The 12,162-nt window shown below is 43.3% G+C and overlaps 1 protein-coding gene across 2 annotated transcripts in view; it reads left to right on the plus strand.

Moving 5' to 3' along the window:
* Nucleotides 1-11,218, plus strand: part of Tmtc4 (transmembrane O-mannosyltransferase targeting cadherins 4) — a 56,159-nt gene extending 44,941 nt beyond the window's left edge. For both annotated transcript variants that reach the window (XM_032917583.1, XM_032917584.1), the window contains 4 exons: nt 2,727-2,841; nt 4,112-4,224; nt 9,002-9,071; nt 10,022-11,218. In XM_032917583.1, the coding sequence (XP_032773474.1) occupies nt 2,727-2,841; nt 4,112-4,224; nt 9,002-9,071; nt 10,022-10,170 (447 nt within the window). In that variant the 3' untranslated portion in view covers nt 10,171-11,218. The remainder of the gene's footprint in view (nt 1-2,726; nt 2,842-4,111; nt 4,225-9,001; nt 9,072-10,021) is intronic.
* The last annotated feature ends 944 nt before the right edge of the window (nt 11,219-12,162 follow it).

Below are 12,162 nucleotides of genomic sequence, written 5' to 3' on the forward strand. Positions count from 1 at the left end.
TGGTAATCATCCCTTTCTAGACTTGACCCAAAGACCATGTCAAAGCAGAAGGGAAACCAAGAAAACATTGGGTGTTTGGAGTATTTAAATAGAAAGAATGGGCTTCCATTTTTTACCTGGCATGAATAACTTCGGCCTTTAGCATGCTTGTTTCTGGAATTATGAGCCGTGATTTTGTTGACTGCGCAGGTAGAATGAGAAGAGAAACAAAATGGCCAGGCAGTTGGTGGCAAAGAGGAAGACTGGCTTTCTAATGTTGGACAAGTCACTTTAAGTGGGCAGACAGTGCTTGTATTATAAGTTTTAGAATGAAGTAGTTTCCATGTTCTTATTTAAAAAAACACAAACCTTGTTTTAGTTGTGATAGACATATGATAGGAAGACACCATCTCTAGGAATCTACTCCAGTGTCAAAAACAGGTGTCACTTCCTGCAGGATACAGTAGAGCCATGACATCAACACCACTGAACCCAGGGAGCAGAGGTTTGAACAAAGGACAAAAGCTTGAGATTCCCTTGTCTCTCTATCAGCTGTCCCTAGGTCAGCTGGGCCCTGGGTGTTTTTACATCCCAAAATGCATAGTTTATGATCTGTTTCATACTTCTGTGCTGAAGCAGGTTTCTCCCAGAAACTGAAAACTAAGTACTAAAGCTCTTCTAAGGGTAGGCTGGGGTTGGGGACACTTGAAAACCCCATGACAGTGTGAGTAGAGACTGAAAACCTCAGTCACATACAAAGCAGGGCGAGTCCTCAAAGGGAGGGTGTGCTGGCTTGAAGGAGCAAACGTGTGAACCTAAATCTATGCATGGAGGTAGAGTGACTATCTCTGTTTGATGAGCCAGTTAAACTAGCAGTTAAATGGCATTAGGCCGGTCCCTGTGAAGGCTTTGGTGTTTCCCCTTTTCTAGAGGTAGCTCCTTTCAGGTCACTGCCTGACAAGCAAGTGTGCCCACCTGCAGCTTCCACATTAAAGCTCAGTTCTACAGACATCGCGATCTTCCTCACAGCTCATTGCCCGTCACTGCTCTTGCTTGGGATTTTGAAAACAGAAGCTATGCTAAATGAACCCAATAGGAGTAGCTTACAAAGAAAAGAACACAGAACATAAAATATAAGCTTGGATGGAGAGCTCGAGCCATGGGCCACATGATGCTTTGACTGTGACAGTCATTCATAGCCCCAAAACGACGGAGACCACAGTATTGTTTACCCATTGTACTACCAGATATGGCGTTACCACAGGGCCTGTTGTGCATGGTTGCCACTCTCCTCCGTGGTTTAATTATCCAGCTTTTGCCCTTGAAAACTTAAAAGCATTAAGGCTTAATCTCTAACATCTCAACTGGCCACTTTATATATCCAAAAATAAAAGGAACTTAATAGCTTCAAGGTGTCTGTTTTAGAAGTTGCATTTTTATTAATCGGAGATAAATATTTGCTTTGATTTGTGGACTCCAGTAAGAAGGGGATATAATGTCATTATAGAGGAAATGGGAAGAGCTGGATTATTTGGGATATGGTGCTGATCCTTGAGGGTGGTGCTGTCAGTGACTTGGAGGAGTGCAGGGGACAGTTGACTGTGAAGGAGCCGGTCATTAGATCAGTCATGATGGGCTTTAGAAAAGTGTTTTATGTAGGGAAGGCTTAGCACAAGAAAATGGCCAGACAGTTGTGGAAATAACAAAAATGTAAATATTAGTGCAGAGATCAGTAGGTTTGAGGGAAGCATGTGGATGGGCAGAGAACTGACCTCAGACGAAGCTACCTTTTAGAGGAAGATGACTGCTTCCAGCCTTGGGACATCGGGAGAGCGGATGGAGCCATTCTGAGACAGCCAGTAGGAGAATGAGAGGTGGGGGAGGAGCATGGTCCTCTGCCCTGTCCTTCTGTCCTGTCCTTCTGAGGCTGGGAGAAATGTGTCAAGGAGTCAGAGGGTGAAGGACCCATGAAGGACTGGGAGGTAGATGTGTAGCTTTGGAGACAAAATGAAAACTTGTTATCTGGTTCGCCTTCAACAAAGGGAACAAGTAGGAAACATCCGGAGGACTTGTGTTGTAAAACAAATTTACAGTGTCATTACTGAATCTGTCCAGGTGACCGTGACGTGTAATACACGTTGGAGAGAACTGACTTAGACATCCGACGCAGGGACCAACTTTAATGTTTGGTATATTTAAGCAGCCCTATTTGTTTGAATTCTTATACCATTTCTTAATGGTTCTAAAGAATAAAGCATCGCAACCTGACATTCTAAGCCTCGGGAGAAATTTGAGAAATTCTCTCTTAACAAAAAGACGTTGGCAAATGTTTTCATAATTCATTTAACTTCACCTTACTTATTTGTTGTGTGGGACATAGGACAACTCAAAATGTTCCTGTCGCCCAGTGGAAAATGTGCTTAGTAAGCAGCAGAAGGGAATAATAAAACCAAAGCTGTCATAGATGCCTGTCATAGGGACTTCATGCAGGGTTTAGGGATGGAGTATATTCAGATGAAATGTACCTTCGACCTGCATTTAGGAGGGTTGGATGGTCTGCTAAAGATCTGTTGCACTGTGATGGCACCCACTCACCAGGGTTGTGCATTCAAGTACGTGGGTTGACAGGAAGTAAGGCTGTAGTTCTTGTTTGTTCTGTGGGATTTTGTGTGCCTTTGTGATAATGTCACAGAGAGGGGAAAGGAAGAGAGCTGGAATATTGACTCTGGGGGGGTCTTTATTTTCAGTATGCAGATCTAAATCGCCACGTGGATGCATTGAACGCTTGGAGAAATGCCACCGTAATGAAGCCGGAGCACAGCCTGGCGTGGAACAACATGATCATACTTCTGGACAACACAGGTGCAGAGGAGAAGGAGATGGAGATGAAGGTGTTCCGCTGTCTGTCCAGTTCTGTGGGCTAGTCAGGGCGTGCAGACCAGAGTCATTCCCACAGGCTACTCAGGGCACTCTGGCCAGTGTTAGTCCTACAGTTTAAACAATAAGTAAGCTGGGTGTGATGGTGCCCAGCTTTAGTCCCAGCACTTGGCGGGGTGTGGCAGGCAGATCTCTTGAGTTCGAGGCTAGCCAGGATGACACAGTGAGACTCCAGGAAAGGAAGAAAGGAAGGAAGGGAGTGGGGAAGGAAGAGGGAGGAAGGATGAGAATCAATCTGGGTTGATTGGTGTTAACCAAAATAACTTTTTCTAGAGGTTGGGGAGATGACTCAGTCTGTAAAATGCTTGCAGTGCGGGCATGATGTTACCCACATAATATCCTAGGCACGGTGGTAGATACCATGCAACCTCAGCACTGGGGAAATAGACAGGAGATCCCTGGGGCGGCGGTCACTAGCCAGTTAGATTAACCTAACTAGGGAGCTCCAGGTACACTGAGAACCCTGTCCCTGTCTTAAAACATCTTACTGAAGACACCTGATACTGGTTTCTGAACACATACGAGTACATGCAGCACACACAATGCTAATGTTGTCTTTCTCGAAAATGAAGTTTCCTCTAACATATCTGAATATAATGTGACGAACATCATAATGTACTGAGAATAAGTGTTGAGTCATGGAGGAGGGTATGTGATCAGGTCTCATTTATTAAAATATAATGCTGATGACTAGATCTGATTCTGCTACTCTTGTTTTGCTATCTTACAATATTGGAGATCAGTCCCAGGACCTTGGATGTGGTAGACAATTTCTCCACCAAGTAGCCCTCTCCTGCCTTCTTTTTAAAAACCCAACCATCCCTTAAGAAACCTTGGTGGTTCTTTGACAGAAGAAACTGAAAACTACTAAGTCATCTAAACCATGTAGACGGGAGATAGATGCTTGTTTTCTAAGACAAACAAACACAGGCCACGTACTTGGCTCTGAGAATATCCAGAAGTTAGTGTTGCTTTGCTGCACTTTATGTCCCAGTTTGGATATAACTGGTATCTGGGAGGAAATTTAAATGGTCTAAAATGTCTCTTAGTAGTTCTGAGTCACCATGTCTCTTCTCGTGTACTGCTTGGGTCTTCTCAAGTAGTATTTTCAATACTGTGTATCATGCATTCAAGTGCTGCTCCGGAGAGATGGAGACACAACACAGTACTGATTGGTTTTCATTTCTCCTCCCAGGTAACTTAGCCCAGGCTGAAGCCGTGGGAAGAGAGGCACTGCAGTTAATTCCTAATGATCACTCCCTTATGTTCTCGTTGGCAAACGTGCTGGGGAAATCCCAGAAATACAAGGTGGGTAAGCCTGCGATCAGTCCAGCAGCTGACAGGAGCCACAGTGTTTCTTATGCCCAGTTCAGTGGAGGGTTAGGCCAGAGTGGGAGCACCAAGAGAGCTCTTGGTCAAATTCTTTTCATGGAGAAGTTACCTAACAGCTAGACCCAGTGTCTTTCTCATCAGACACCAGCTTGTTCCTCATGGTGAGGGAAAAGTAACTAGGATGAGACGCTGGTGCTGAGTTCGTGTGCTACATGGCTGTTGTCAAGACGACTTAGCACAGTGCCACCCTTTCAGGGCACTGTCCTCCTCTTTTGCATGCAGAAGAGTCTGACCCTGTCCCTTGCAGTAGGGAAGGAGTACTAGGTTTGTCTGTGGGTTCTGTCTTTTGCATTTTATAAACCTTGGTTTCTCCTCTGAGTTACTTGTTATCATCAAGGCCCTAGATGTTTTTGACCCATGAAAATCATAAGATCTAAACTTGGGCACTAAGATGTAGCTCAGAAGGCTTGCCGAGGATGTATGAGACCTCCAGACTCGTGCACACTTCGTCCACTGAGTTTTTCAGGAGCAGTAAGTTGTTGTCTGGGCTTGTGTAGGGAATTCTATGTAGGTTATACCACACTCTATACTCTGTATTCTGCACTCTGTACTGTTGAGGGAGCTGGTTAACACAGATTCCACCCCAGGAGAATCAGCCAGGAGTAGGTCAAGTCAGGGATATTTATTTCTAAATGACATCCTGGGCACCTCACACAGACAGACAGACTTTGGAAACACTTGGAAAAGCAGTTCCACAGCCTGATATTTGAGTTATTACTTGAAATATTTATTAATATTTCATATTAATATTTTATTCCAAATCATTTTATTTCAGAATTATAACAGCTATGTTTTATTTTGAACACCCTGAGACCATGGATATGATTCAAGGCTTAACAGTAGTGATTAGTTATCTCCTTTAGAGACCCCTACCACTGCATTAATCAGTTCCTCTCTAGTATCATTTCCTTGTACTCATTAGCTGTCACTATTGGTTTAATTTTCTGTAAACTATTTTATGTGTTTCTATATTTTTGAATATTGGTGAATTTAGGTTTTACTATACACTTTTAGTTTTAGCTTTTATCCTAAAAAAAGTGGCTTTTTGAGATGTTTCATTTTATTTTTTTATACCTCTACATGGGGGAAGGGCGAATCAGCAAGGACAAATCAGGAGACTCAGTTCTCCACTGACCCAGCTACCTACAGCAAATCTTCAAGATGCTGATTCTGTTCACTGTATTGATTTTTCTATCATCCTACAGTCTATAAAGTGCAATTTCTATTATGGGAACTGAGCCCGGGGTTCATTTGGCTTCCTGTTCACATTGTGCCCCACCCCCACCCTATAAGTAGAAAATATTCCGTGTCATAGAGTAGTACAATCGGTCGCCTATCTATACACATGTTTACTCTAATGGACAAGGCCAGAGTCCTGAGCCTATGATAAGGAAACAAAACAAAATCTGAAATAAGGAGCTCATTTTAGGCTCTTGGGCAGCTACCAGCAGGGAGCATGATGGGACATTTCCAGCCAGAGTTCAGCCAGCCTAGTCCAGCCAGGGCCGGCATCTCATACATTTCTTTCTTTTTTTTTTTTTTTTAATGTTAAGGATTTGGAATGTAAACATTTGGGTAGCTTTTCTGTCACAATAGAAGGAGGATATCTTTTGTCCTTGGCCTGCAGGGTCCCCTGTCCTGCTTGTTGACTGCAGGTTGACAGAACCCTGAGCAGATCATAGGGAGATAGGGAAATGGGGGAAATGGTGTCTCACAGGATTGGCAGCTCATCTTCAAGCCCAGGGATTGGGGGGAGCCGGGGAGGTGAGGGAGGGAGTGTGCACACATGCACACACGCACACATGCGTGTGTTTGCACCTATGCGTGTGGCTGGAACCAGCGGCTGATGTAAAGTATCTTTCTCCTCAGTCACTAGCTATCTTATTTTTGAGAATCAGAGCTGTATCTGGAGCTCAGTGATTCAGCCAGATTGACTGTTGAGAGAAGTCCAGCAATCCTCCTGTCCCTGACTTTCCAACACGACACCCGTGTTTGCATGACTGCTGGGATACAGATTCAGGGCCTCATGAGTGCAGTCGTGAAATGACCAAATGAATTTCTTATCAGTTGCGACTCGCAGCTCGAGTGTACAGAAAATGTGTCTGCTGTATTGAGTAGTTCAGGTGCTAACAGCAGTCACTCACCTGCCCATGATTCAGTGAATGTAGCAGTCAGCCTGACTTCTGGCAGCATGATAGGAAAACATGGGTGGAGTTTGCATCTATTGAATGGTAAATACATGCATATAAAAAGATGTTAGCAAATATTTAAAAAAAAAAACAAAAAACAAAAAAAGGGCTGGAGAGATGGCTCAGAGGTTAAGAGCACTGACTGCTCTTCCAGAGGTCCTGAGTTCAATTCCCAGCAACCACATGGTGGCTCACAACCATCCATAATGGGATATGATGCCCTCTTCTGACCTGCAGGCACACATGCAGACAGAAAGCTGTAATATACATAATAAATAAATATTAAAAAAAAAAAAAGATGTTAGCTTAATGATCATTAAATGAACCTCTGTGGTTCACTTTTAAGCCCATTAAAATTTATGTTGCTTTCCAGTTTGGGGCTGATGTGGGAGAGCCAAGGTGATGTTCCGTTCTTCCTGTGGTAGTTCCCAGCCATCCCTTTCTGACTGTTCGTTCACTGCTTTGGGGTTTAAGAGCAGGCACAGTAAGAGAGTGGTACCCCAAACTCTGGTCATGTATGCCACACTGTTAAGAACTCTGGTTTTCCTCATATAGGTTCTACCTGATTTATTTGCTTTATTTGTTTGTTTATTATATGTTTACTTAAGAGACCATGCAACTAATATGTTCAACTGCTGAGCCATCGCTCCAGCCCTTTGAATATATTTTAAAGACAGATAAATGTGTTTTAAAAGGTAATATCCTGTCATTATTAGAAACACAGGGTAGCTACAAAATGAAAATTTTAACTCAGTCTCAGCTACTTAACTGTTCCAGACACAGGCTCTGAGTCTGGGGTTACGCTCTGTTTGCTTTTAAATGCAGTGTTTAATGTACTTTAGAAGAGAGTGTGTTACTTTTCCTTTGCGTTGATAAACTAAATCTCCAATTTTAAGTGATGGTTGTTATCTATTCATCGGTCTAAACCAGCACATTGCCTGGGCCTAGAACCATCCAGATCTCTCCGTGGACCAGTTAATAAAGAGTTCACTGCTTTCTTGAACAGGGTCATTAAAGACTGATGGGACAGATGAGCATGCCATGGGCTTGGAACACCTTTAGGCCCAGGCTTATGCCTAGGCTCAGACACAGTCCAGGGGTGCTGAAGCACGCAGGGGCAGCCCTGGCACTCGAGGGCCAGCATGTCCGGCCCATACTCACTTGCTCCCAGACCTGCCTTTTCTGGGACACCCCTGTGTTGACAGGCTGCAGTGTCTCCATTTCTAGCCTTGGAAACTTGATTCAAGCTTCCTCTTTGATCTTCTGGTCCCCCTGCTGAGTTCAGCCTTGTCATTAGGAGTAGCCATTCTGTAAAAATGTGTGAACCTCAAGCCCCTGCCCACAATGGGTGTCACTTTCTACCCAGGGACATCCATGACCTTGGCATTTGAGCAGTTAGGGAAATACGAATTTCTAGGAACCCCTAGAACACGTCACCCATCCCTGTGGCTGCTCACTCCGGCAAACTCCCGTGAGGCAGCAGAGAATCTTAAAGGGCTCTCTTATTTTCTGTAGTTTTAGGTGTTAGATGAGATTGATGGCTTTATTGAAACCCTTTACAATAATACTTCTGTACGACCGGGTTTTCTCCATGCTCTGTGAGTTCAGAGTTGTCCACCTTGACACCCAGCCTACTTCCCAGGACACCCGTGGGCTCTCCCACGGCAGAGAAGCTGCTGTTCTTGTACTTCAGAAAATGCAGAGGCAGAGAGGCAGAAAATCCGCTCAGAGAAGCCAGAATTGTCCCCAGTCTCACAGCATTTTGCACCAGTTTCAATGCGCTTGGATCTACATGTGGGAGACACATGCATTGTGGCCTGGGCTTATGTTAGTAGACATGTTGTACATCTACCTCTGGACATCATGATAGAAAGTGACATCTAGGCTCAGTCTGGTAGAAACCACTTTACCCTGCTTTATGGTGACCCCATTGCAACTAAGGACAACTTAGAGGAAATGTAAGTCTGTACAAAAGTCAGTCCATGCTCACCAGGGGCATTTGGTCACAGTCGTACACAGTATTGAATGGCTCCCATCCTAGGTAGCCATTTCTTCCTCATTCTCTTTGCTAATTGCTGTTAAATGGGGGATCCAGCTTCATCTGGGATGTGAGGGTGTTCTGGGGTTCTGAGTTGATTAAATAGCTCATACCCCTTACCTGAGAGTCTGCAATCAGGCCTTCACTTCAGGTTGGGTGTGCTGCCCTCTTGCGTGTCCTTGACAGCTTGGTCCTCTCCTTGTCTGTGCCCTACCCTCATTGCACTCTGAATCAAGTCATCTGAATTATGTAGTGACATCCCAGCCACTTGTTTCACCATCCCCTCTCTCTGGTCACCACTGCGTTCTGCCACCCCTTGTCACCTTCTTTGTTAGCTTCTCTAGCCTCTTCTGAGCAAGGCTGTTTCCTGGAAAGGATATGGTGGTAACAAAACAATGATGCTAGAAGGTAAGATGATTGATTTTGCTTCATGCATAATACCTTCTGCGTGTGTTTTGTTTTATAGGAGTCTGAAGCTTTATTCCTCAAGGCAATTAAAGCAAATCCAAATGTTGCAAGTTACCATGGTAATTTGGGTAAGAAAAATTTCCATTTGAGTTATATTGAAATTTTGATATTATATACACACACACACATACATACACAAGTAAATTTTAAAGGTAACCTGTACTGACCCTGTCTCAGAATGATTTTTTTTAACGGGCTGGTAATACAGCTCAGTGTAGAGTGCCTACCTAGCATACACATTCATGCTCCTGTACCTCACGAAAAACATTCCTCATACAAAGCACTTAATTTACTTTATTGTAATGTCATTTTACAGTTTGATTCTTAGGTCAGAGCCCCTATTTCAGACTAGAAACACAGCTGTTATTTCACCAAAAAGTATATGGACCTCTTCATTTAAAATAAATGGCCGTGGTTATAGAAACAGCTCAGCAGTTGAGAACACCGGCTGCTCTTGCAGAGGACCCAGGTTTGGTTCCTAGCGCCCACATGGAGGCTCACTACCGCCTGTAACTCTATTTCCTGAGCATCTGACGTCTTCTCATCTTTATGGGCACCAGGCCCTGCATGCACGTGGTACACATATACACATGCAGGCAAAATATTCATAACATAAAATAATAAATAAACCTTCAAAAAGTAAAATAAGTTGTGGGTGTTTTGTAAGGAATAAAATAAGAAAGGACTGGACTTTGGCGAGCCCAAGCTCAGTACACTGCTGACTGGCAGAAGTTTCACAGCAGCACTGAAGCTGTCTTGTGCCCTTCCTTGTAATAACATTTCTGGAAGCACGTGAATCCTGTCTTACGATAAAGAAGAAACTCATGAGTAATGGGCAGGGCCCAGGGTACACTCCCTAGGGTGTGCGATTACAATAAACAAAGCTCTCAGTACAAACAATATTTTTTTAAACAGTGATTTCTGTAAAGACTCTGCAATGGTTCTTTGTGTGTGTGTTTGGGAATCCTGCAAGTTAGTCAGAAGCGCTTCCAACCAAATTCATCTCCTGCTATTTCAGCTGTGCTTTATCATCGCTGGGGACATCTCGACTCGGCCAAGAAACACTATGAGATCTCCTTGCAGCTTGACCCTGTGGCAGTAGGCACCAAGGAGAATTACAGTCTCCTGAGAAGAAAGCTAGAACAAATGCAGAAGAAAGATGTCTGATCTGCCCTTCATGTTGGGAGTTTGTGAGTGTGTGCATGCGGCCTCTGTTCAGATCGTGTGCTTATGTTTAGCCATTTAAAAGTCTCGGACATTTATCTTACTCTACTGTTGTTTTTTTTTTCTATGAAAACAAACACATGCAAAAAGACTATAGCACCAGCAATACTCTCTTGAATGACTGATAGGATTTTTGCATTGAAGTTGTATTTTTTCACACAACCCAAATGTAATTCTAAAATCTCAAAAAATGAAACCTTTTTTAAAAAAAACTAAACAGAAAAAAAATATTATTTTGAGTGAATTTCGCCTGTGTTAAACTGCATTTGGGGTGTGATTGTCGTTATGAGGTATGTAGACAGTGCTTGCTGCCTCCTGCGACTTACGTAACCGCCTGTATGTTAGCATGTTTACTCAATGACAAGAAAGTAAGTCAAGATTTGGGTTTTTTTTTTAAAGTCTCTTTTTGCAACAGTGTAACAAAGTTTATAAGAAATTATTTATTCACAGTTTTGCGTTGAACAGGATATGTAATTGAAGAAGGGGAAGTTTTAATGTCTGTATATTTATGTCTATTTTTTTCTTTCATAGGAAGGTATGGACTCCCATGCTTTTGTGGTATGTGTATGTGTTCTCCAACATGTGTGATGTTAGTGCGCGGGATAATATTCCGGGGTTGGTAGATTACCCTGCCATACTTTATTTAGGCCAGCTAACATCCTGGTCTCTGTTCTGTCCAGTGTTCAGAGGGCTATCTGTGTGCAGACACTGTGTTTCCATGTTTTTAGCTGTAAAGTGGGTTTCCATCTCACACGATGTAATTACAGACATTACTCTATCCAGAAAAATGCAAAAATGTAAATTCTCTTTCAAAAGAAGTCATAGCTCTGGATTGTGTGGTGTTCTTACAAACTGGGTTTGTTTTTTTCCTTGTCACATTAGATCTCAACAATTTGTTTACTTAGTTTGTTCTTTATATACTGTTGACCTCGTAATTTATGCAATCTCTGTAATTTTTTAATGCAGTAAAATTATCACACAAACTGGCATGGAACTGTCTTGGTTTCTTCTTAGAGTCTGCTCTTTTCTAGTATATGAGTGACGCTGGGATACAGTTTCAGGGCCCACTGTCCATTCCTTTCCCACTGCTGTGACAAGACACCTGAGTAACAGTGTAAGAGTGGAGGGGCTTTTTTTCACCTTATTATTCTCCGCAGGTCCCTGGCCTGTGGGATGCTGCCACTCACATCTGTGCTGGCTCTAACAACCTCTCTCACACCTCCTTCCTGATGCATAGGTGCATCTGAATCCAGTCACATTTACAACAACCAAAAACCATCATAGGCCTGTTTTATAGAACTGTATTATGAAGTTACTGAAGTTGAAATAATGAGATCAATAGTAGATCCATATTGATCGATTTGATTCTGTGTACTGGATTTTGGAGTACAGCTTTCACTGTTAATTAAAATCAAGCGGAAGAATCAGTGTGCAGACAGGAACCAGGGCTGGTGGTGTGTACATGATCCCGTCTGCTTGGGAGGAGGGTCACCAGTTCAAGGCCTGCTTAGGTGATAGAATGAATTCAAGACCACATTGGGCAGCTTAGTGAGCCCCTGTCTTAAAGTTTAAAAATAAAAATGACAAGTCTGTTAGTCAAGGGTTTTCTAGAGAAACAGAACTGGAGCGGGGGAGAGTTTTGGATTGATTTGCACTGCATTGTTTCTAGGTTGTCCAACAATGACTGTCTTCATAATAGAGAGGCTGAGAACTCTTGCTGTTTGGTCCACAAAGTGCGTCGTCAGTGGTCCCAGTCTGACTCCGAAGACCGGGAGAATTCCCCCTCTGGTCTAAAGCCCACAATCGTAAAGCCAGAGAAGTGCAGCAGCAGTGGCAGCCACATAGTAGATGTTCTCTACAGCCATTTGCAAAGGCAGGTGGGGGGTTCCTCGCACCTCAGCCCACATTTGGGATGGGTCTTCCCCCTTCAGGTGA

This window comes from Rattus rattus, chromosome 12 (genome assembly GCF_011064425.1).
Source record: "Rattus rattus isolate New Zealand chromosome 12, Rrattus_CSIRO_v1, whole genome shotgun sequence".
NCBI lineage: Eukaryota > Metazoa > Chordata > Mammalia > Rodentia > Muridae > Rattus > Rattus rattus.